The sequence below is a fragment of the Populus trichocarpa genome, chromosome 7, assembly GCF_000002775.5.
Source record: "Populus trichocarpa isolate Nisqually-1 chromosome 7, P.trichocarpa_v4.1, whole genome shotgun sequence".
NCBI classification, from domain to species: Eukaryota; Viridiplantae; Streptophyta; class Magnoliopsida; order Malpighiales; family Salicaceae; genus Populus; species Populus trichocarpa.
In genome coordinates, this window is record NC_037291.2 from 14,182,001 (window position 1) to 14,204,621 (window position 22,621).

At 34.1% G+C, this 22,621-nt stretch overlaps 2 protein-coding genes across 2 annotated transcripts; one reads left to right on the forward strand and one right to left on the reverse strand.

Annotated features, from left to right (window-relative positions):
• Positions 1 to 530: 530 nt before the first annotated feature.
• Positions 531 to 13,872, reverse strand: LOC7469599 (isoleucine--tRNA ligase, cytoplasmic). The gene is given in 27 exon segments (XM_024605733.2): positions 531 to 939; positions 1,047 to 1,138; positions 1,259 to 1,367; positions 1,929 to 1,994; positions 2,422 to 2,544; positions 2,891 to 2,958; positions 3,040 to 3,103; positions 3,471 to 3,612; positions 3,692 to 3,780; positions 3,986 to 4,049; positions 4,173 to 4,276; positions 4,680 to 4,817; positions 5,779 to 5,904; positions 6,145 to 6,357; positions 6,497 to 6,580; positions 6,757 to 6,916; positions 7,320 to 7,453; positions 8,065 to 8,154; positions 8,472 to 8,630; positions 9,761 to 9,839; positions 10,467 to 10,564; positions 10,875 to 10,985; positions 11,142 to 11,307; positions 11,567 to 11,775; positions 12,336 to 12,479; positions 12,561 to 12,626; positions 13,098 to 13,872. Coding segments are annotated over 27 exon segments (3,537 nt in total). The 5' UTR covers positions 13,632 to 13,872; the 3' UTR covers positions 531 to 834.
• A 2,990-nt stretch (positions 13,873 to 16,862) lies between these two features.
• Positions 16,863 to 19,939, forward strand: LOC7491769 (probable glutathione peroxidase 2). Its single transcript, XM_002310408.4, has 7 exons — positions 16,863 to 17,075; positions 17,599 to 17,675; positions 18,408 to 18,469; positions 18,577 to 18,695; positions 18,867 to 19,034; positions 19,123 to 19,163; positions 19,755 to 19,939. Exons 1-6 carry the CDS (start codon positions 16,923 to 16,925, stop codon positions 19,153 to 19,155), a joined length of 612 nt encoding a protein of 203 aa, XP_002310444.2. The 5' UTR covers positions 16,863 to 16,922; the 3' UTR covers positions 19,156 to 19,163; positions 19,755 to 19,939.
• The last annotated feature ends 2,682 nt before the right edge of the window (positions 19,940 to 22,621 follow it).

Sequence of the window (22,621 nt, forward strand, 5' to 3'; positions counted from 1 at the left end):
TCCAAGTGAGCGAGTAAAACCCTGGCCGTCCCAGGCTCTTACAAGAGATGCACGCCCTGACTCGAACTCGAGACCTGCTGTACAAATACCTCCTAAAAGCAATCATAGAACTAATTTTTTGAATGTCAAGAAAAGAAGAAAAAAACTAAGATTTTTTCTTAGACTAGTATGTAACAAAAAAAAATGTGACAAAAATCAGTCGATAATCTTCATGGGTGATAATAAATTGTCTTGAAAGATCCATAGAATCAAATGAAGAGTTTTGGATTTTCCAAAGAAATGCTTAAAGTATAGTTTTGATGATTTTGATTTCAAAAAATATATGAAGGAATGAAATAATATTAAAAGCTGAATGATAAAATCAAGCCACTTCCTAACAACATGTGGAGACAAATGACTGCTTTCAAATATAATATGGTGCAAGAAAATTACTCGTAAAAATTATTAGTAGGATTAATATGGTGCAAGGAACTAAAATCAAGTCCTGGTTACTTGTGTAGTAGTCATCATGAGAAGGAAAAAAAAAACCCTTAAATTGTAATGTTGCAGACATTAATATCCAATTTATTGCAAGCAAATGTTCACTGAGGTCTGAGGTTATCTTAATTAATTTTTACAATTCAGTTTAAATATACCAACTAATGTTGGTTTTGATCCTACATTCAACAAAAATGAGTGACTGTCTAAGTTCTAACTAGCCAGATCTCTCTAACTTTTGGCAGGATGGAGAAATATGAAAAAACAATTCCCCATTAAAACAACCAGGGGCTGAAATTTCTGTTATCGGTTGAAAAGAATTGTGTATCCCACATGAACCTATCAAAAAGAATCATATCACCCACTTTTTTCTCTCAAAATGGAGTCACCAACAGTTAGGAATACATGTTCTTCCAATACCACGTTCACAGAAGGTAGGCCTTCAATGAAATCAACAGTTATCTGTGGAAAAAGATGTGCAAGTTCATTAAACAGGAGCTAACTAAAGTCTTTATGCTTTTTTACCATGATTCGTGGAAATGGGAAATTGTCTTGTTAAAGAGGCAAACCTTTCCATCTCCAAGTTGAAATTCTGATTTCAAATTAGAATGATCCCTTGATAGCAAGTATGTTTCTAGACCATGGGCAGATTTTGAGTTTCCTGAAACCATTGATCAATAGTAAGAAAGGGGGAGTGGATAAGCAGAGAAGAAATGCTTAGCGGAGAGGAAGTGGACGAGAAGATAAAAGATGCCTAGCAGAGAGGGAGGAAGAGACAGACCTCCGTATAATGAAACGGCATCAGATTTGAGCACTAGGGCTGGTCTTGCCAAATATATGGCGAAGGACAACTTCGAAATATCATGGAAACTCTCCTCACCAAGTATAACCTGCAATTTAATTCATCAAATCATGGCTGAGAGAAACTACTCTGAACAAACACCAACATGCAATCTCTTGAAATTCCTTTCTGTTTAAAAGAGAGAAAACTCTTCATTCTTAAAATACAATTAGGTTATTGCTCCTCCACGAGCATACTTAGAGACTTGATGTAACTTGCAAACATGGCTCTTTGAAGAAGCTCCAAGTCCGGCAAGCAAAGGGTTTTGGGTTGTTCAATAAACAAGTCAGGGGCAACAACCCACCATATGTTAAATCCCAAGACTAAACAAAATACTGGAACAAGGCAAGTAACAGCCAAGTCAACAGCCTCGGCTAACCTTGGAAGCCATATGTCCATGCTACGGCAGTTAAAATCCATTTTAATTCGGACTTGTTCATGAAAGAACTTCGAACCTTGGAAGCCATATGTCCATGATGAAATTTCACAATGGAGTAACGCACGTTCAAAGTAATGATGTTTTCCAAAGTTATTTCAAGTTTAAATTAGATGTATGGGCAAAAAAAATCAACTACAAAAAGTAAGAATTTTTGTTATCCATTGAACTTACTGCATGTGGTGGCATCAAGGTAGAAAACAGCAATGGAGAACCAATTGCATCCCTAATATAGAGTTCCTGAGCATAAAATACGCAACTTCAATCATGAAGAACTTGAAATTGGAAACACTTGAGCATCACACAGATGCAACAGAGTGCTCAGTTTGTATATAAACTACCAGGAGGATATAGTTTTTCATCAGTTAACATAAAAAGACCACTAGTAGGATTTAGTTTTTCATATGTTGGATACATAATGAACTTGACACTCACTCAAAGAAAATCAGCATAGCGATTAAAATTCAGTGAGATTCATAATCTGATCACCAATTTATTATCTGGCCATTTGAGAGTAAAAAAAGGACGAGAATATTAAGAAGCTAAAAAATTCTGGGCCCCTAAACAATAAAATTTCAAAACACAATGATAACTATTGAACAATATTCTTCCAGCCATTATGAAAAAGAAAAACAAACTAGGAAGAAAAGTTATATGTAAGCATTACCTGTGAATTCAAGACCTGCTGGGAGATTGATTTATCTTCATCTAAAGATTCAAAATAAACCTCAACAGCATCTGTAGGTTCAAGTCCAACTTTTTTCCTCAATTTCTGAATTCTATTGACAACCTGCAATTGACAGACAATCAAGTCATAAAGCATCACACATCCCTTCACCAATGTCAGTCCATAGAAAAACTTCCTTTAATTTAATAGGTGGATTAATAAAGAGGATAAAGAGGTTTAAGGGTCTCCATTTCAAAATCAGAATATGATGAAAAGGAAAAGAATTCCACTGATACATAATGGTATATGTGATGAAATAACTTAAACAAGCAATTTTGTAGCCTTTCCAAATGAAATAAATTTCATGTGGTAATACAAGAGATGTGGAACTTCTACAATTCTGTTCTTGACAATGGTTAAAATGTGTAATCACATAATTGAACGTCAATCCGAGCAATTTGAAATATACCTCACGAGCAACGCCAGCCTCATACAACGACTCATCCAGGCGCAAATCTAATATTACCAAAACATCACCTGAAACAATGAACACCAAAAACTTCAGCCATACACACCTACTCCATAGAAATTAAAAAGAATGGCATTCCTGATTCCTACCATCTCCAGCAGCATCAACCTCCTTATCTGACAAGCCATCAGGGAGTTTGAATTCCCGAACCACCTAAAAAATCATAATCACAAGAATGTGCAAATCAGTAAATTAGTATAACAATCCTTCTGAAGAAAATAAATCAACCAAGTCAAAACTAAAAACTCCAACCAGCTGGGGACTGAAGCTTAGCTGTGATGAATTTCAAGACCAAACTAAAAACCACTCCATCTCATAAAAATTGTTGGAGTACGTTGAATGACAAACTGTTCCACATCACGAAGGCCTTTCCCAGAAACACACTCAGATTATTTCCATCAAAGAATCACATAGCACAAAAGCAACTACCATTTCATCTGCATGGCAATAACTCCTTTGCCAAATAAAAGGGTGCAAAATAAAATAGAAATACAAATTAATCCAATAAGAAATGAATCACCTTAATATCAGAGAGTTTCAGACAATGTGTAGCAACGGTAACTTCTCCAGCTTTCTCAAATTCCAAAATATCTTTCTGAGACATTGCTTTAACTTCTTTGGCAACAACTCCCATAGATTTTCCAAGTCGCTTACCTAACACGCTGGAAAAGAATAACCAAACATCAATCATATGCACATAATGGTATAAAATACTTTGAAATGAAATAACAATTTGCATACCTAAACTCAGGCTCCGCGCGCAAAGAAGCATATTTCAGAGTATCGTTACACGGAACAAGAGATCTTACATTGAGTTCCTCTAGCACATACTACCATGCAAGCAGAATACACAACTCATAAAGCAGTGGGCATATAAATAACAGCAAATACCACGAGAGTGAACTTGATCAAAGAAATTGAGGATTGCAGGGAGAATACAAGTTTAAAGAAAAACATTTATTTTATCAGCTATATAATGTAATGATAAAGAGATATTAAAAGTTTCACTTCCACGACTAGGAATGGAGTACAAACCTCTTTCAGTTTTCCAGCTATGTCATCAAGAAAGTCCACATCAGGATGAACAACAATCATCTCCCTGCGGTTTGTAAGAAGAGTAAAGCGAAACTAAGAAGGTTAAGAATGAAGAGGCAACCAAAAGTAAATGAAGAAGTATATAATTAAAAGGACCAATGAGTGAGGGATGAGCTTATAGGAGCACCTTAGTGGTGATTTAAGAGGCTTGTTGTGCCGTTCACGGATATTGCGTGCAAGATCAATAATGGTCATCATTCTTGCAACACTCTGTTCAATCCGTTCATCCCTCTACAATGACAGAGATGCAATATAACTTATTTCAAAAGATGATCATTTAGAAGATAAAAGGCAAAAGAAAGATTACAATGAATTAATAAAAAAAAAAAAGGTGAACATTGTCTAAATGTCAATATGTACCAAACTTTCTGCTTAAAAGCTAACCAAAGTTTCGTGGGAATTTTTTTTAAAAAGTCCAGAAATAAATATTTGTGAGATCATATGGCAGAATTTTTTTCTCTAAAAATTCATAAATCTTGGATCGTCCCAATTCATACAAAATTTCACAATTTGGGTAAGATGGTGTCTGGACATTCAAACTGACCAAAGATTGGCAGCCTAGAAACCATAAATAAGTTTAAAAATGTTAATCTATTAAACAAAATGAGCTTCCTACAACAGAGATTAAAAATACCTCTCCCTCTACTTGAGGAAAACTGCAGTAGTGAATACTTTCCTCTGATCCAGTACACACTCTCCGCAAATTTTGATACAGACCTTCTGAAAAGAAAGGTGTGAACGGTGCCATTACCTTACATGATATTAAAAGCACCTGAAAACCAATAGCATTCAATGCAAATGAGACTTTCAGCAAAGGCCTCTTATCAAGACAATCAAGCAGCACAATAACCAGTAAATAGCAATAATAGCTAAAAGATTAGCCAAAGAAATGCTTTTAAAGCAGCACCAGGTGTTGATGTCCATATGTGACGAGTGCACAAGGGTTTCAAATTTTTATGAGGACTATTGCAAGGACAAAAAAGTTAATCCAAAAATAAACGAGAATGAGGGAGATGTTCTTATTTTAGAACAAGCTATGGTTATGACTTGGCATCAGCAAAAACAAAGTAAAAACAAGACAAGCATGCTTAATCACCTCTTCAAAGCAGTAGTAATCCTTGAAAAAAGGGATTATATCCTTGATAGGGAAAGACAGAGCACCTGATAACTTTTTAAAGCAGAAATGATAATACTTATTTGAGTTTTATTCTTGGTATGAATGGTGACAAAGCATGTTTAAAAATTTTAAGCTTATCATAGGGTTCACCATGAAGTATTAGTGAGAGTACTACTTAAGTTTCCAAGATTGAAGAATAGTTAATGGATCAAGTACCCAGGAACAAGGTTGTGGACTTTGAAAAGACAAGTATATGACCTTTGAGGATATTGGTAGAAAAGGAAACTGCAACTTCGAGAAGGGAAGATGGTGTGCACTCGAGAAGAGGAAACCTACTTCAAATCAGATGAACATCTAGATCCAAAGAATTTCAACCAACAATTAGCTTAAATGTAAAATTGTTCTGCACATGCAGAGCATCACTCACAAATCTGGCACTACCACAACCAGGTAATGAAACAACTAAAACCTCTACCACCTATGCTAACCAAGACAAGAATGCAAACAATTTTGGTTTCCATAATCAGAACATGATACTGAAGATACAAGTAATAGCACATAATCTAAGAGCACTATTCTAACACGTTATAGAAATTAGTGTCAAGTGAAATCATACATTATACAAAGTTGAAAGAGCAGTCCGGCAGTCTTCTTCACCAGTACGACCCTTTAATCTTTTGCGGTTGAATCGCACATAAATATTTGTAAGGTTGTCAAGAAACTTCAAAAGATATGGTACCACCTACAAAAGACGTGTTTGGAGAGATATTTATAAATGCTCATGACACGAGTTAATTTTTTTTATCTCCAAGTTCCATATGAGCCTTTTCAATTTTGTAGCATATTCCATATCAATGTACATTCAAGATTTATAGTATATTCCATAAGATGAGTTAATTCTTTATCTTCAAGTTCCATTTCTATATACACTCAGCAAAACTCCATATACTAACAGCAAAGTAATGGTTTAAAAACAGCTAACCGTGTAAAGGCGGTATGCATTCATTTCCTGACGAACAAAATGAACAAGACTCTGAGTAGCTGAGTTGATCCACTGATCAAGCACATTGGATGAATCTTGAAGAGTTGCTGAATCAATAGGAGTAAATGGTGCAAGCCCTTCAACCTCGAGCCTCTTTGCATTCTGTACAAGGAACCGATAAGCATTGTACCAAGGAAGGAACACGTCTTTGACCTGGATTGAATTAAAATGATAGATTAGGAAAAGAGTCAAGTTAGCACAAAAGCAAGACAAAATAAAATATTTGAGCCTGTGTAAGATAAGAGACTGAAGAAATTTCCTAAATCCAAAAACGGTTCATGGAGATACTCACGACATTAAAAACACCTTACTTTTTGAAACGCAGGGTCTCTGCACGCACAACTGGAGAGTTTATAAGGTATAATCGTAATGCATCCTGTACAGAAGTCATACATAAACCTTGATATGAAAGAAACAAAGTTCTAATAAAAACCACAGAAAACATGAACAAGCAACTTGTTGGTCAAAAAGAAAACACCTAGAACAATAACCAAATGGAGTGCAATTTTATTTTAAGAGAAAGATGATTAACATGTTATAAAAAGAACTTACAGCTCCATAGTCATTAATAACATCCATTGGAGATGGATAATTTTTCAAACTTTTACTCATCTTCTTTCCATCCTCAGCCAGGACAAGTCCATTGCAAATGAGATTCCTAAATGCAGGTTTCCCAAATAATGCTGTAGACAACACCATGAGAGTATAGAACCTGCAATCCAAAACAAATACCCACGATTAGACTTGCTTAGTTCTTTGAATAACCGCTGTTGCACAAGTAACTAACGGGGAAAATAAACCTCAATCCCAATGGATACAATCTAGGGAAGGGAAATAAATACATAAATGAAACATTCAAGAAAAATATTGTTCCGGAATCATTGCAAAGATGTTTTTTTCTTCTTTGGAGAGAAAAGAACCCAAAGAACATCATCATGTTAAATTCTTTTCTTTGACATAAATGAAATATTGCCACCAATTAGAAGAGATTGCATCTCCTTACATACTTCAATTCTATTGTACTCAGTACAGACTCAATGTATTTTCTTGAAAAAACAGCAATATAGACTCATTTATGGGAGGTACAATGAAGTATTTAAAACTATGGAACCAACCATCCACGAGTTTGGTCTAGCCCTTCAGCCACAAAATGCCCAGGAAAATTTTTCTCAAAAAGTTCAACATTCTCAAACGGGTAATGGATATAAGCATAAGGCATTGACCCACTCTCAAACCAACAATCAAAAACCTGCAAAAATTAAAACATTGAATCAGATTATCTGAAACAATGCATAAAATAAACTTGATATTGCACATAAAATAACATCATGGTAGCATAGTCAAATGAAAAACTCTTCAGTAAAACAATGGAGGATGTAGCAGTTAAGACTAAGGTTCCAGTCCAGCCCTGCTTCATTAAGAACCAAAAAGTGTGGCAAGCATGTATGCACCAATTTCTAGGGGACGCAAGTGAACAATCTGACTAAAATTCTCAAGGAAATGATAGAAGTTATAAGCAAGCCAAGTATAGTATTTTCAAAATCAATTCTGAATTAACCCAAGTCCTGCCCCTTGCTTCCTTGAGAACAAAAAAATATGTGAAGTATGCAGGCAATCCTATTTAGGCAAGACAAATGAATATAAAAAGTGAAATTATGAAACCAAGAATAGAAGTTAAAATGAAGCCATATTCAATGGGGTAGAAACCAGCAAAGGAAGTACTTTCATTAAAGGTGCAATGTTGTTAAGGTGAGTTCCTCATTTGAGAACACAAACTGGTGTCATACAGAAAAACAAGAGGGGTGGGGGGGTGGGGTGGGGATAGGACATTCCATTAAAAACCCAGATCCAGTAGCTTACATCCTCTACACGTCGAAGCACACCAAATTCAGGACCACGACTGGATGGGATCGTGATGTGATCAATATTGTGACGATGCAGATCAAACACCTGCAAGATGACAAAAATGTATAGCATGGATAAGCACAACCACAAGCTCAACAGAAATAGAAGAACCAGTGCATGCATGAATGTTTAGATAACAGGTGGGAGGAATGTTGGCCATATGATCACCACTAGGTGATAGAAAACTATTAATAAGGTTATGGAATCATGCTAACTGCGTGATCAAAATTTAGCCATAAGTTAGCACCAAAAAGAATGTGTCTTGTGTGCGTATACGTGTAACCATAAGTCATTGCACAAGATATCCAAGGAGAATAAAAAAAAAAAAAAGAATTAGCTTGCATCAACAGGAGAGATCATACCTTAACACCAGAAAGCTTTTCAAGTTTAGCGATAGAATCCATGACTATTACTTCTTCACCATCATCACTTATCCATACAGGTAGGGGAGTGACCCAAAATCGACTTCTGCTAACAGCCCAGTCTCTAGCATTTTCAAGCCAATTGTGAAACCGTTTCTCCTGTTAAATTTGTCCAGAAAAAGAAAAGAAAAAAAGCCAAAACTTCAACATTGCATGAAACCACAGTTTATTATGATTTATTGAGCACAATAACTTAACGACAGACAATTTCGGAACCATTTATTCAAAGTAAGATGCTGTTACAGCCATTAATATTAGGAAATGAAAACACTCATGGTCGATCAATTTGGAGTTTCATTTGTGAATATCATTACATAGAAGAAGAAAATGATTCCCAGAGAAATGCAATTTTTTTCAACATTATAAGTCAATTTGATTTCATTGAAGCACATCAGACAAATTAATAATGATAGTTAACTTTTCCTTCTTACTCTTCCTTCCCTGTGTTCCTTCATCCCATGCCTTCTTTGACCATATACAGCAACGAGCTTCCAATTGAATCATCAATTTTCAAGATTCAAATATTGCACTATCACATGTTGGGAGCAAGTAAAAGCGCACCAGTATTGGTAAGCAAAACCTCGGATCACAATTACAAAGGATACATCTCAACCACTACAAGGCTCAAGTATACAGAATCTTTTCACTTGCTCAAGTTCACTTCTTAGCAAGTAAAACTGAGAATTTGGGATGAGGGCTCAGCCAGGAGATGTTGCACTCACAGCGGATATTACAAGCTCTCTTTTTTAATGTGCCCAAGACCCATATTCAAAATTAGATCTCTGTTACCCTGGCTCCCTTTTACTTCTCGAGGGATTTCAGTCCTCCCACCAGAATGAGAACATGCATCAATCGCTTAATTTGTTACATAAGTCAACCTTGACACAGACCAACCTAATTAAAACTCAGCATATGTGTACTCATGATTGAGGTTCAGCTACATAGTGTATCTCTTTTTCCTTTTTGTTGGCAACTTTAAGTCCATTAATCTTCATTCTTTTGAACTTGTACTGGTCAATATTGCTTATATAAAGAAATATAGCATCACTCAGAATTTAGATTCCAATGAGAAGGGAAAAAAACAGAATAATTAAGAAGGGGTAGAAACATTCTACACCAGATATAAATCATCTGACCAGACAAACCATCTCAGCTTCCAATTTAATCTCATAATGAAAAGATGAACACAGCCAACAAAACAGGAAGAGGTACAGGGATACAGTTCTAACCTTTACGTAATCAGGAACCCAGTATGTTTGCTTGTTGTTTTCTAATAATTGCTCTTTTAATTCTTCCACTCTAATAAACCTACACCGAAAATTCAATAGCACAGCTCTGTTAGAATAAATGCACAAATTAGGAAGATAATACACCACATAAAATAATAACAAGAGCAGGATATTGCCTAAGCACAAGATCCATAACAAAAGTGATAAAATAATGCAGCACAAAGTGAAATATGGAAAAGAAGCAAAACTAAAAGGATTATAAAATGCAACAAAAGAAAATAAAAAATAAAAAGTAAGGTGAGAAAACTGAGATTTAAAAAACCCAAAGCAGCATTAAGATATAACCAATGATCTTAGAATGCAAATGCTACCAAATATTGCGCAATAAGGAAAATACATTAAGGGAGAGAAAATGTGAAGGAGCATGAAACAAGCAAACATTCAGCTAACTACAGTTTCTTTTTGTCTATTTGTATGGACAACCTTCTTCTGATGGCAGGCAAAAACATTCATAAAATTCCATTGAGTGCTAATGTCCAATACGCATCAGCACAGATTAGAATTTCCAAAGAAAAGGAAGAAGAAAAACATATTAACACTTCAAAACAAATCAACAAGTATTGTTTGGAAAAACAAATAATTAACAGAAAAACCAAGTGGCAGTGTGCTCTGGGATGAAATGAAATTATAGTAAAAATAATCTTACCAGCTTGGAACAGCTCTATAAATGAGAGGCGTATCAGATCTCCAACAGAAGGGATACGAATGCATAAAGCTCCCAGATTTAACAAGCCTGCCTTTTGCCTGATCAAACAACGAATTTTGGTAAAGAAAAACAATTAGACCAGAAGCCCATAAATAATAGGAATATGGAAGGACCGGCAAACAAAAACCACTAAGTCATAGCATTTGACTTGATATCAGAAAAACAATACTTATTTCACAAAATTTGCCACATTTAGAATAATATCTAGCAAAATATTGAAAGCAACTGCAAAGTAGCTTTACAAATAATCTCATTCAGAGGTATGGTGTGTTCATCTACATCATGAAATCACTTTCAGAATAAATGAGTTGCCTTATCATTATCCATGGGAAAACACAAAAGCCTCACCTTCACTGCTTCAATGATATCCTTGTCCGCATCCTTGACATAGCGCCCACTGAAATCAGTAATTTTTCCAATAAAGCAGCCATCATCATCAACAGCTACAATCAAATTCTCCTGCAAGATGGGAATAAAATGATATGATATGAGAGCATAAGAAACATATATAAGTGCAATAGACAGCTTAACATAAAAAAAAATCAAAGCAAGCTGAACTTATTGGATGTTCAAAACCAGATAACTGAAACCATCAGTTTCGCACATGACAACAACCTTACTGAGTATTTTATTTTCAATGCAAACACGATAATCCTCTTCACCAAATGCAGGAGCACAATGAACAATACCAGTACCACTGTCATCAGTCACATAATCATCTGCAACAACTCTGAATGCCGTGTCCGAGAACTCGCTGAAGTAATTGAATAGTGGCTCATACCTGCAAAGTATAATCTCTCTCAGAATCTTAACACTGACTGATACCTACCATCCAGTAGAATGTATAACATTATTCCAACGACAAAAGTGATGACAAGAACCATATCCCATCACTAAAAACATTACCAAGAAAAGTTCTTCACGCATACAGGATTAAAGAAAAAAAAATCAGGAGCAACCATCTTAAAGTGATGTGTCAACTGCTAGAAGCACATGTAAAATGGATGAAAGATAAGACATAATATGAAAGCATGGCTCACTTCTTGTTCACCAACTCATTGCCCTTGACTTTCTCCAGTAATTCATAAGAATCCATTAAGTTTTCAGCCTTCCCGCACTTAATTTTAGAATTTGAAGTCTTTGAATCGCCAGCAGATCCAGATGCAGTTGATTTTGGCTTCTCAATAGGAAGTGCAGACAACCTACATTCAGCAACAATATACACTTTTCCAGTGTACCTGTTACGAACCTGGATTTTGTTTCACGTTGCATATCAGAAAATCAAGTACAAGCATGTTCATCAAACAATTCAGAAAAGCAACATAAATGAAATCAGCAAAAACATGATGCCAAATGCAACATCTGAAGTTTTCGCCCAAGTGCCAAAACAAAGATCTAAGAATCTTTAAGCACGCCCCAATCAAGATAATTACTACTTCAGCCATCACTTTAAAACTAATAGATAAAAGTACATTTTCATGAGCATGTGCATGCACATGCACATCCCTTGAGCATGTGAAAGAACCTTAAGCACATTTTCACAAGCCTTGTTCTTGAACTTGTGAGCTAGCTTTCCATGACAGAACATGATTAAATGGTTCACCATGTTAATGAGCATTTAGAAAAGAAATGAACCACTAAGTAGAGAGTATATAACCAAGGATCTGGAATTACAGGAATACGAGGCACAATAATTAATTTGCAGACTAAAACAATGTTCAATTGTACGGCACGCTGCATATTTGAAGTGTCATTCATTGTTATTTTTTTCACAATAATCAACATCAAGAAGAAGATCAAGATACCAACCTTAATATAGTCAAAATTCCCATTAACACAAAGGGCAAGATTACTGGGAAGAGTCCATGGTGTAGTTGTCCAAGCAACAAAGGATGCGTTGTGCAGATCATCAACAATTGGAAATGACACCATTATCTCAGGATCAGGCACATCCTGTATCACACCAGGAGTGTCAGATCAGTTACATAAGTAGGTTGATTCACAAAGCAATACACAAAATTAGAAATCACGAACCTTATAATTCTGCTGAACTTCAAAATTTGACAGCACAGTTTTGCAACCTGTACTGTACGGCATGACCTGCAAAGAAACAATAATAACAGCATATGGTAATTAATATATACCACTAAAGTGAACTGAAAACATTCACACGCCAGTTAAGGAAAGGACTCACCCAACATAACCAAAAACTAATAAACCTTAACAAGTGATAAATTACACATTTTTCTGTCCAAAAACAAAGAAGCCCTATTTGACAGAGATCCTATTTCAACAAATAAATTTGAAAAATCTCAAAATCCAATACATATATTATATTATAACACAATGATGCTATGTTGGTACTACTTTCAATTTCGTAAAACCAAAACTTCATAAACAAATGATAACTGCATTTGCAAAATCTCCAATACCCACATAAAAAAATCCACAATAAATCTTATAATCAAACAAAACCAACATCAAAACCTCTATATAGACAGAGCAAATCACCAAAAAACACAACAAGAAACCATCAAATGAAAGCAAAAACACAGAGCAACAAAAACCCACCTTAAAACCCTGGTAAACAAGCCCTTTCTCAAACAACTTACCAAAAACCCACCAAACACTCTCCATAAACTTCAAGTCCATAGTCTTATAATCATTCTTAAAATCAATCCATCTCCCAACTCTAACAACAACTTTCTCCCATTCCTCCACATACCTAGTAACAATTCCTCTACACTCCTCATTATATTTATCAATCCCCAATTTCAAAACCTCATCTCTTCTCTTAATCCCTAATTTCTTATCAATCTCATTTTCAACTGGTAATCCGTGACAATCCCATCCGAAACGACGTGTCACATGATGCCCAGTCATCGTCTGATATCTGGTCACAATATCTTTGATTGTACCAGCTAAAATGTGGCCATAGTGAGGTAAGCCGGTGGCGAACGGTGGACCGTCATAGAAAATATATTCAGGGAGGTCTTTGGTGCGTTCCAATTGGGTTTCAAAGGCTTTGATTTCTGACCAGAAAGATATTATATTTTCTTCTTGTGATGGAAAGGAAAAGTCTTTTCCTTCACAGACTTCTTCCATGGCGGAATTGAAGAAGATTAGGGGTTTTTGAGGGAGGAGGAGATGGTGGCGGAGAAGGGTTTTGTCCCCTGGCTCATGAGCAACGCCAGAAGTTCTGTTAAGCTACCTTAGGTTCTGTAAGAGCCAAATGAAGAATTTTTGGAAACTGTAAGTTAGTGCCCAGAGTCTGATGTAGACTACAGATTCATCCCTAAACTTCTTCCATGGTTCCTCGACCCAACTTTCATCGCCAAGGATCCGGCTATCTTCTTCTTCTTCTTTCTTATTTTTTTTATTAATATAATGTTCGATTACTTTACATATATTTTAAATAATTTTATATGTTTTAAAATTAATAATCATTTAAATCTTCAATAATCATAAGATTTATAAGACTCAAACTAATAATATTTAAAAAATAAATCTAAAATTTCACCTGCTAAATTACATCTCTTAAAATTTCAAAAATCATCATTCTCTAATAGCATATGTTTACATCAAAATTAACATGGTCTGAAAAATTTCTCCCTGAGAACTCTTCAAGATGGTGAAGCAAGAGGAAAATTCATTTACTACATGCACTAATATCTGAAAGAGAAATCGATTCTAAACCTAACTTTATTGATGCTTATGGTGAGGATCTTATTACTTACTTTAGCTTAGGGGCCAGTTAGACAAGCATGACCTCAAGAGTTAGATTTTATTTACTTTTTTTTTTTTTGTTATGTTAAATTTATTTTTTAAAATGTTTTTTAAATTATTTTTAATCTAGAAAATAGTACAATTTAGAAAACTGATAACGGTGAAAATTGTTTTTCAATACTCTTTGTAGTCTTACCTCACCACCAATAAAACAACTGTGGTGTGTTTAAAAATGATTTTGAATTTGAATTTGTTTGTAGGTGTATTTTAAAAATATTCTTTTATAAAAAAATTATTAAATTAATATTTTTTTGTGTTTTTCAAAAGTTTTTTATATAATAATATTATATAAAAAAATATTTTAATATTTTTAAAATAAAAAACATTTTAAAAAAACATTAGGAAGCAAATTTGTTATCCATCATTTTCAATTTGTTACCTATCAAATCCAATTTTCAACCTCGAGGTCCTGCCTGCTAATGACTCCCTTTTCGAGGGACAATAGTAGGAAAAAAAGAAACTTCCATGGCAAATTGTAGAATTTAACCATCTTTTAAAGGTAATGTTTAATGGCATAATAGATTAAAATAGTTGCAATATAAACTACGTCTCTTCTTGTTTTTTATAATTTAAAATGAAATAAATTCATTACAAGATTAATTATTTTTTAAAGTACATATCCCTAAAACTAAATAAATTTAACATTAGTATAACAAAAAACACATGAAAGCACAAGAAATCATCCAAAAAAGTGTTTGAAATGGAGTATTAATTATTTTTTAAAATGTTTTTTTTATTAGATATATTTTAAAAATTATTTTTAATATTAGCATATTAAAAAAATAAAAAAATAAATTTTAAAAAATATGATTTCAACTGTATTTTTATTTGCTACTTAAAAGTCCCCTCTCAACTCCTATATGCAATGATGTAATGTTTTTGTGGAAAAAACTCAATTTAACCCCTAACTTATATACCCATTTTCAATTAGATCCTAAGCGGTTTCTCACATGTCTGGATTGGATCCTTCTATCAAATTTAACCGCACTTTATTGCAGGTACACAAATTTTTCAAAATGAAAAAACAATAGGTAAGAGCGCGAAGAATTCTTTGATTTTGTCATTATACTTGATTTTTAAAATTTAGTTATATACTTGACTCATGTTTAAAATTAAACCGTATTAGAATTAGTTTAAATTAAATTAATTAATTTTATAGATTAAAATGTAATCTCAACAACCGGTAAAAAAATAACTTAATTTTTAAAAAAACTTTAAAATAACAAATTTTTTCACAAAAACTACTAAGACAGTGATGTATTAGATCGGTTCTAATCCTCAAGCAAATTGTGTCATGGATTTCATTGAGTTTAATAAAAAAAAATTATAAAATATTTTTTTAAATTATATGATAAAAATATATGGTCACAGAATTGAATATCAACCTCAAAATAAAAATTTATTTGGGACAGTAATAACCCTAAAAAAAGTAAAAGTAAATATATCATGCAGTTTATTTCTCAATCAATCCAACACTGAATAAAAAAAATTGAGAAAAAACAACTAATATGCCAAAAACCAAAAAAATATATCCAGCTAGTGAGTGAACTCGTTAAACCTATAAACCGAGTAACTCGGGCTAATATGTCAAAACTGTGAACCGGGTTATGGACTGCACTAGGATTATAAATTTTTTTAAAAAAACTATTTTTTATTTAACTACACAATAAAATAAATATATATGATCGCAAAATAAAACATCAATCTAAAGCTGAGATGCTATAAAAAAAATCAAGCGACAAATAAAGATCAAAATATTTAACATCGCAGCACGAGTAATAGAAAAACACATAAAATTTGTAATAGAAACCGACATAAATAAAATTTATTGAATAAAAAAAATGCAAAGCTACACATATGAAAAGTATTATAAGAAAACAATATTAAAAAAAAACAAATTTAATAACTCTCGTCATCATATGAAACCATTTGATACAAAAACAACTATTTTGGTGGCTGGATTCACCAATGACCTCTTCCCTCTCTTTCAACAATAAAAAAAGAACTTAAAATAAGTAAAATAAAATTTGCTGTCAAAATTAAATTTTATAAAGTTCAAGGGACCGTTTACCTAATACTTAAAAAATATGAGGGACTCAAATAAATTTTTAATAGAAATTATTTATGTTACCTGTCTTTTTCACTTAAGTTTTTTTTTTCAATTCAATCCCCTTACAAAATAATATGCAATTGAACTCTAACTTCGTCTAAAAAAACCTCAATTATACAAAAATAAAATTCAATGATTAAATTAATTTTAATTTTAAATTATACTATTATAATTTACAATAAATTATTATGAAAGAGTGAACGGTATTTTTGTAAACAACAAAAACTCCACGTATTTTAGCTTTATTTATAATTATAATATTAAGTTTAAGCACTAAATCGAGCCCCATGTATATGTACGACTAGAACATTAATATAGTCGGATAGTCCCACCTAGCCACAGTCCTATATATCTGCATGCCCACCATCCTTCTTAAATACTACAAATCAAAAAGATTCAGTTCACACTCTAATACTTCAAAGATTTGTCAACGTTACGCATAACAGTTCAAGATTTCACCATCAAGTCTTTCAAGAAAAGGATTTTTTTTATATATATATATGTTGGCATTCTATACGATGCATTTCACCAACTCCATCTCTCTTGTTTTTCTTGGTTTTGCAATCTTGGCCCTTTACAGCTACCCCTCTCTTCTTCCTTCAAGAAAAATGGCTGAAGAAAGTCCCAAGTCCATCTATGACTTCACTGTCAAGGTAATGTTCAATCTTCTTCCTTCTTTTTCATTGTTTGCTGTGTGGTTGGTGAGGAAACGGGAAAAAGTAGAGAACAGAGGACAAAGCTTTAAACTCTTATTGTTTTGTTATGGATTTGTTGATGTTCTGTGTGTTAATTCATTGCTTGAGCTTTTGACTTTTATTGAATATTTGTTGGTTCTTAATCTTGCTGAACATCATTGGTATGGGGCCCTTCAAATAGAGTTTTGTAGTCCAGGATTCAGATACGGACATTTGACTTGAGTTATTTCCAGTCCAGGCTATGTCTATGAGCAAGGCTGATGATATCATATTCAAATGGATAGTGATACTCTAATTCCAAGTCCTCTGTGTATTTTATTTTAATTATTGCTCCTTCTTTTTAGATAACTGAGCCATGGTGTAGTTAGGGTAATATGGAATTGTGATTTGCAGATTAGAGGTTGTTTAGATGGCAACATCAATTATGTTTCTTGAAGTTGAGGAATCCCAGATTTATATAACGTTTCTTGCTGTGTTGCAGGATATCCATGGAAACGATACGAGTCTAAGTGAATACAGTGGGAAGGTGCTCCTTATCGTGAATGTTGCTTCCAAATGGTAATCTATCATGATCTCTTTCGTGTCTGGCATTCTGGCTTTCTGGTTTCCTGAATTAGTTCTCTATCAGCATCTCACCAGTTTTGGGCAAACTAGTCCAGTTTGTCAACTACCATTGACATGTAAATGTCTATTGGGATACCTAATATTCTTTCTCTGACAGCAAGGTTGGCACCAAAATACCTGTTGTCTTCATAGCATGTGTAAAAATTTTCCACTTGTTGAAGGTCTTAGAATCGTAATCGTATTTTTATCTGTGATAGAACATTTTCTGAATGCAAAGAATCTAATCATCTATGATTATAATCAGCAGTATGTAGTCTCTAGGGCAGATGATCTAGGATTATATAGATATATAGGAACTTATCATACATGTATGAGGGAAAAGTGCTTGTTCAGAAATTCCCAGCTCTGCAGCATCGAGGGCTGTTGCTGACCAATATTTGGAAAATGAGTTTCACTTCAACATTTGATGTATACCTGATTGGGATCTTCATATAGCATAGCCTTTTCTTTTAGGCTGAAGCCTCTTTTTATCATTGGTAAGTTGCATGCTTATTTCTGTCAAAACTTTGGAATTCTTCATGATCATCAATATTTTAACTGAAAACTTTCTTCTTGTACTTTTGTTAGTCATATGACTTGTATGAATTAAATTTACTTTTGCAGATAAATTTAAATTGTTCAAATGAGCCTTTTGACTGTTATTGAATCTTATTTTTTATTCTGCAGTGGCCTCACACATTCAAACTACAAGGAATTGAATGTTTTGTATGAAAAGTACAAAAACCAAGGTTGGTCACTCATTCTCATAGAGCAACATCCCTATTTTTGAGACGTTTGATTACAATATCTCTATAGATTTGAGGTTTTAACTTCTCGGCTGGCACGATCATGGTAGGGTTTGAGATCTTGGCATTTCCTTGCAACCAGTTTGCTGGACAAGAACCAGGAAGCAATGAAGAGATTCAGGACACTGTATGCACAATTTTCAAAGCTGAATTCCCAATCTTCGATAAGGTAATGCTTAATGAAAGAAAGATTTGAAAAAAGTAGGATAAATTATTGCCACTGTTTTCTCAGCTCTAAACACCCTGATGCAAATATTCCTAATAAAGGGACCCAGGTTTTATCAGTTCTTCAATTTGATAGAATATGGAGATGTTTTGAATATGCTCTATCTGGTTATAGATTGATGTGAATGGGAAGAACACAGCACCTGTCTACAAGTTCTTAAAATCAGAGAAAGGAGGGTATTTTGGAGATGCCATCAAGTGGAACTTTACCAAATTTTTGGTAAACAAAGAAGGAAAGGTTGTTGAGAGATATGCTCCTACTACATCACCTCTTAAGATTGAGGTCAGATCTCTTTTTTCCCCCTATTACAACTTTCGGGTCCAAGGACTTCTGCGAACTTCATCTGACATTTCTTTATTCCATTTTGCAGAAAGACATTCAGAATCTGCTGGGATCTTCCTAAGGACCAAGGTTTGATGGTTAAACTAGAGAGTCAACTTGTGTTCCAGCTGCCCACAAACATGGATTTTCTCTTTTCTTATTTCAATCCACGATAAATTCGCTCCCTATATGCTATGAAAATTTGATTCATGTAGGAGTTGTTAATTAAATTAGCGAATCAGGTATCACAAATAGGTAGGTTTTGGCAGTATAGCAATCTAGTCCAACCCAGGTCCTCTTAAGATAAATTTTCTGTTTCTTTGTTTTCTTTTCATTTCATTTTCGATACGAAATAAAAAGGTCACTTCCTTTCTAGGATCTCTTTTCTTTCACGTAGCAAAACTCATTCGAGAAGAAATCCACTTAATATCCTTTGAATTAGCAGTTGAAAGTGGGCAATACATGCTGTCAGTCAGTGTGTAAAAGTTGGAAAAGAAGCTTAAGATAGGAAATATTTTAGTTCTAAGATGTACGATAACATGGTGAAATCATCTTTTCAAACATATTTTTAAGGAAATGTCTGCCACCTAGGCTGAATTTCATTTACTTTTGGTTCCAAGTATTGATCTTTTTAATGAAATTCTGTCATATGATTGTATCTTCTTCACCTTCATTTTGCAGGAAATTGGCATTTACTGGGAATATTGTTGAAGTACATGAAATGTGGAATGTTATGTGCTCGTGGACTTGATTTATGAATTTGTATTATTGATCAGCATTGGAAATATTTATTTTCATAATGGATAAGATGGACCTTGTACTTGGATGATTGCCTGGAAAAAATAAAGATGATTTTAGTTCTCTCATATGTGCTTGTGCGCCGGACAGGCATTGACTGATATTCATGAAGATGTGCTTGTATGGAACTAAGTGGGAAACAGTATCATGTTGTCAGACAAAGAGCCTAGGTCACTTGGTTAACTCGCGGGTCATTAGGTAAACATGAGTCAATCATTTTCGTCAAAACAACATCGTTTCACTCCTTAAAAAAATTCCTTTAAGTCGACCAACCAGGTTTGGCCATGTCAACTACCTAACCAAGTCACTGACCTTTTTAGTTCAACTCGAAACCTGGTTTGGATCAGGTATCGGGTTACAAGTTTCTAGAATCAACCTGTCAAACCGAGCTGGGTTTAACCACTATGAGAAATACTAGTGGATATCGCTTTAATGGTTTTGATGATCATGAGCATGAAAAGAAAATCACTTGTGAGGACTGGAAAAATAACATCTCAGTACAGCAATGGTTATCAGTACATGAAGGCACTAATACAGAGTTAGCTCAGGGTCTAAACTGTCCTTATTTCACTCTTCTGCCTTCCCCAGTTAATTTTTTTACCATCATTAACTAATCCAGGAGATACGAACACTTTGAAGCGAGCAAATCAACTAAGTTATAGCTTATGCAGCATACAGAAAATTAGTAAGGCAAAGATCATGCTGGGACGAAAATACGGAGATCGATGCTGCACAACTTTACAAGTAGCTCGAGTATCAATATGTTTTACAAGTGATGGGTTCCTTGCCATCCCAAATTCTGGTGTCTTCTCTCCTGTGGACCAACCATTATCTTGGCAATAGCTTTCTGTTTGTGCGGGGCTTCTCAGGAGGTAACTCTGCCATTACATTGACCAGATAGCATCATCATCACCTGGTTCATTCAGAAAGCCTTGAAAGTAGTGTCAAGTCCTCTGTGTGCAACCAAGACGAACACCATGACTCTTGTAGAGATTCTTGGTCTGGCACAGGACTGGAAAGTTTATCCAAAGCATATGCATAGTTACTGCTTATACTTTATCATAGCTGATAAAAAACCAGGGGAGTAAACGTAACTGGTTGATCAAAGCTCATCAAGAACTAATTTCTGTCTTAGAAGGCTCGCGATCTCTGTCCATCTTCTGTAACAATTAACGAGCTATTTCGAATTTGCCATACTTTTGAAATGCGTGCTCAAAAGCATTCCTTAGTACATTGGTGGGTAGAAACCTTTTTCAAGCTTTGATCTCAGTTTTTCATCAGCAGACTCTGCCCTGCTTTACAATGCTTAAGCAATATCTGTGATTCCAACTTTCTTTTCAATTTATTAGACAAATCCATTCACTCATGTTCTCTCATCAGTTTAACCACCGAAGTATATGCATGAAAATGTGGAATCCAACCTCACCCTAACATTTCTATCAATAAGACATGAGCAACTTCCCAATTCCTGGCCTCGCCATAAGCATGAACCAATGCAGTATATGTTACACTATCCGGAATGCATCTTTTCTCATCATCCGAAACACCCTAATGACTCCATGTTGTCTAGTTCAAGAACAAAACATCGGATGATTTGATTGTAAGCAAAGATTGTTCCATGTTATTTGCTGATGACATGATCCATGGCTGGTTAGTCTTAAGATATTAATCCCTATGCTTGAACTGCCAATCATGAGGCTACTTCAATCCAATAAAGCACTTGATTTGGGTAGTGTTTAGAAATGAGGTAGCAGTTGTTTTTTAAAGTGTTTTTTGTTTGAAAATATTTTAAAATATTTTTTATATCAGCACATTAAAACAATCAAAATATATATATAAAAATAATTTTAAGCAAAAAAAAACTTAAAAATTTAGTGAAACGCTATTTGGAAAGTAGTTTCAAATGATCTCTTAGTCTCATCCGGTTCAACTTAAATAAAAATCTTAGTTATAAAACTTGAACTAATTTCACAAGTCAACTCAGTAATTAACTCACATGAGTCCTAGACTGTTTTAAGTTGAAGTAAAAAATAGGAGTGCCCCGATCGATCCGGGATAAAACCCGATCAAAACTCACCCCTCAACTCATTGATTTTTATTTTGAAAAAAAACAGGTGAGAAATTATAGAATTTTCTAAATCAGGCTGTATCGTGTAATTTGTTTTCAGAGGAATAATAAAGATGGATGCTGCCAAAATTTTACTTTGGGATATAATAATATGCTAGTCTTTGCTAGCCAAATCTGTCTCACCCTATTTCAAGACATTATTCTTTGCTGCCTATAATTGTCTAAACCATGACACATGACACAAAAATTGAGTCCATGCATGCTATCTTCCTGTCGTTTAATGTTATCCATGCCAAAAAAAAAATTTATTAAAATTCTTACAAGTGGATATGACAAATTCTTTTTTTAACCCTAAGTTAATCAATCAGTTAATGATGTCGTAAGCCACTAAACATCTTTGAGATTTGTTTAAGCATCTAAAATGTTCTTTAATCATTTACAATTATTGGGCACCAATCATCTCCAACCTCATTATTGTGTTCTCTCTGTTTTTGATAAGTCTCGAAGTGCTTATCTTCATGGTTGAGTTGAAGGGTCAACTTGCTTCCTTGTCAGAAACTTAAACGCGTAAACAATCAAATTTAGAGGAAACTAATTGCTCGTTTATCTTTGAAAAGTCTATTAAAATTGATGATGAGAGCATGAACAAGTGGAGAAATAAATGCGTGTCTTGATTCAAAGA

Excerpts from the sequence above, each read along its gene's own strand:
- LOC7491769 (XM_002310408.4), top strand. The coding sequence starts at position 16,923 with ATGTTGGCATTCTATACGATGCATTTCACCAACTCCATCTCTCTTGTT. Across the intron at positions 18,470-18,576 it reads TGAAAAGTACAAAAACCAAG|GGTTTGAGATCTTGGCATTT; the intron begins GTTGGTCACTCA and ends CGATCATGGTAG. Across the intron at positions 18,696-18,866 it reads AATTCCCAATCTTCGATAAG|ATTGATGTGAATGGGAAGAA; the intron begins GTAATGCTTAAT and ends ATCTGGTTATAG.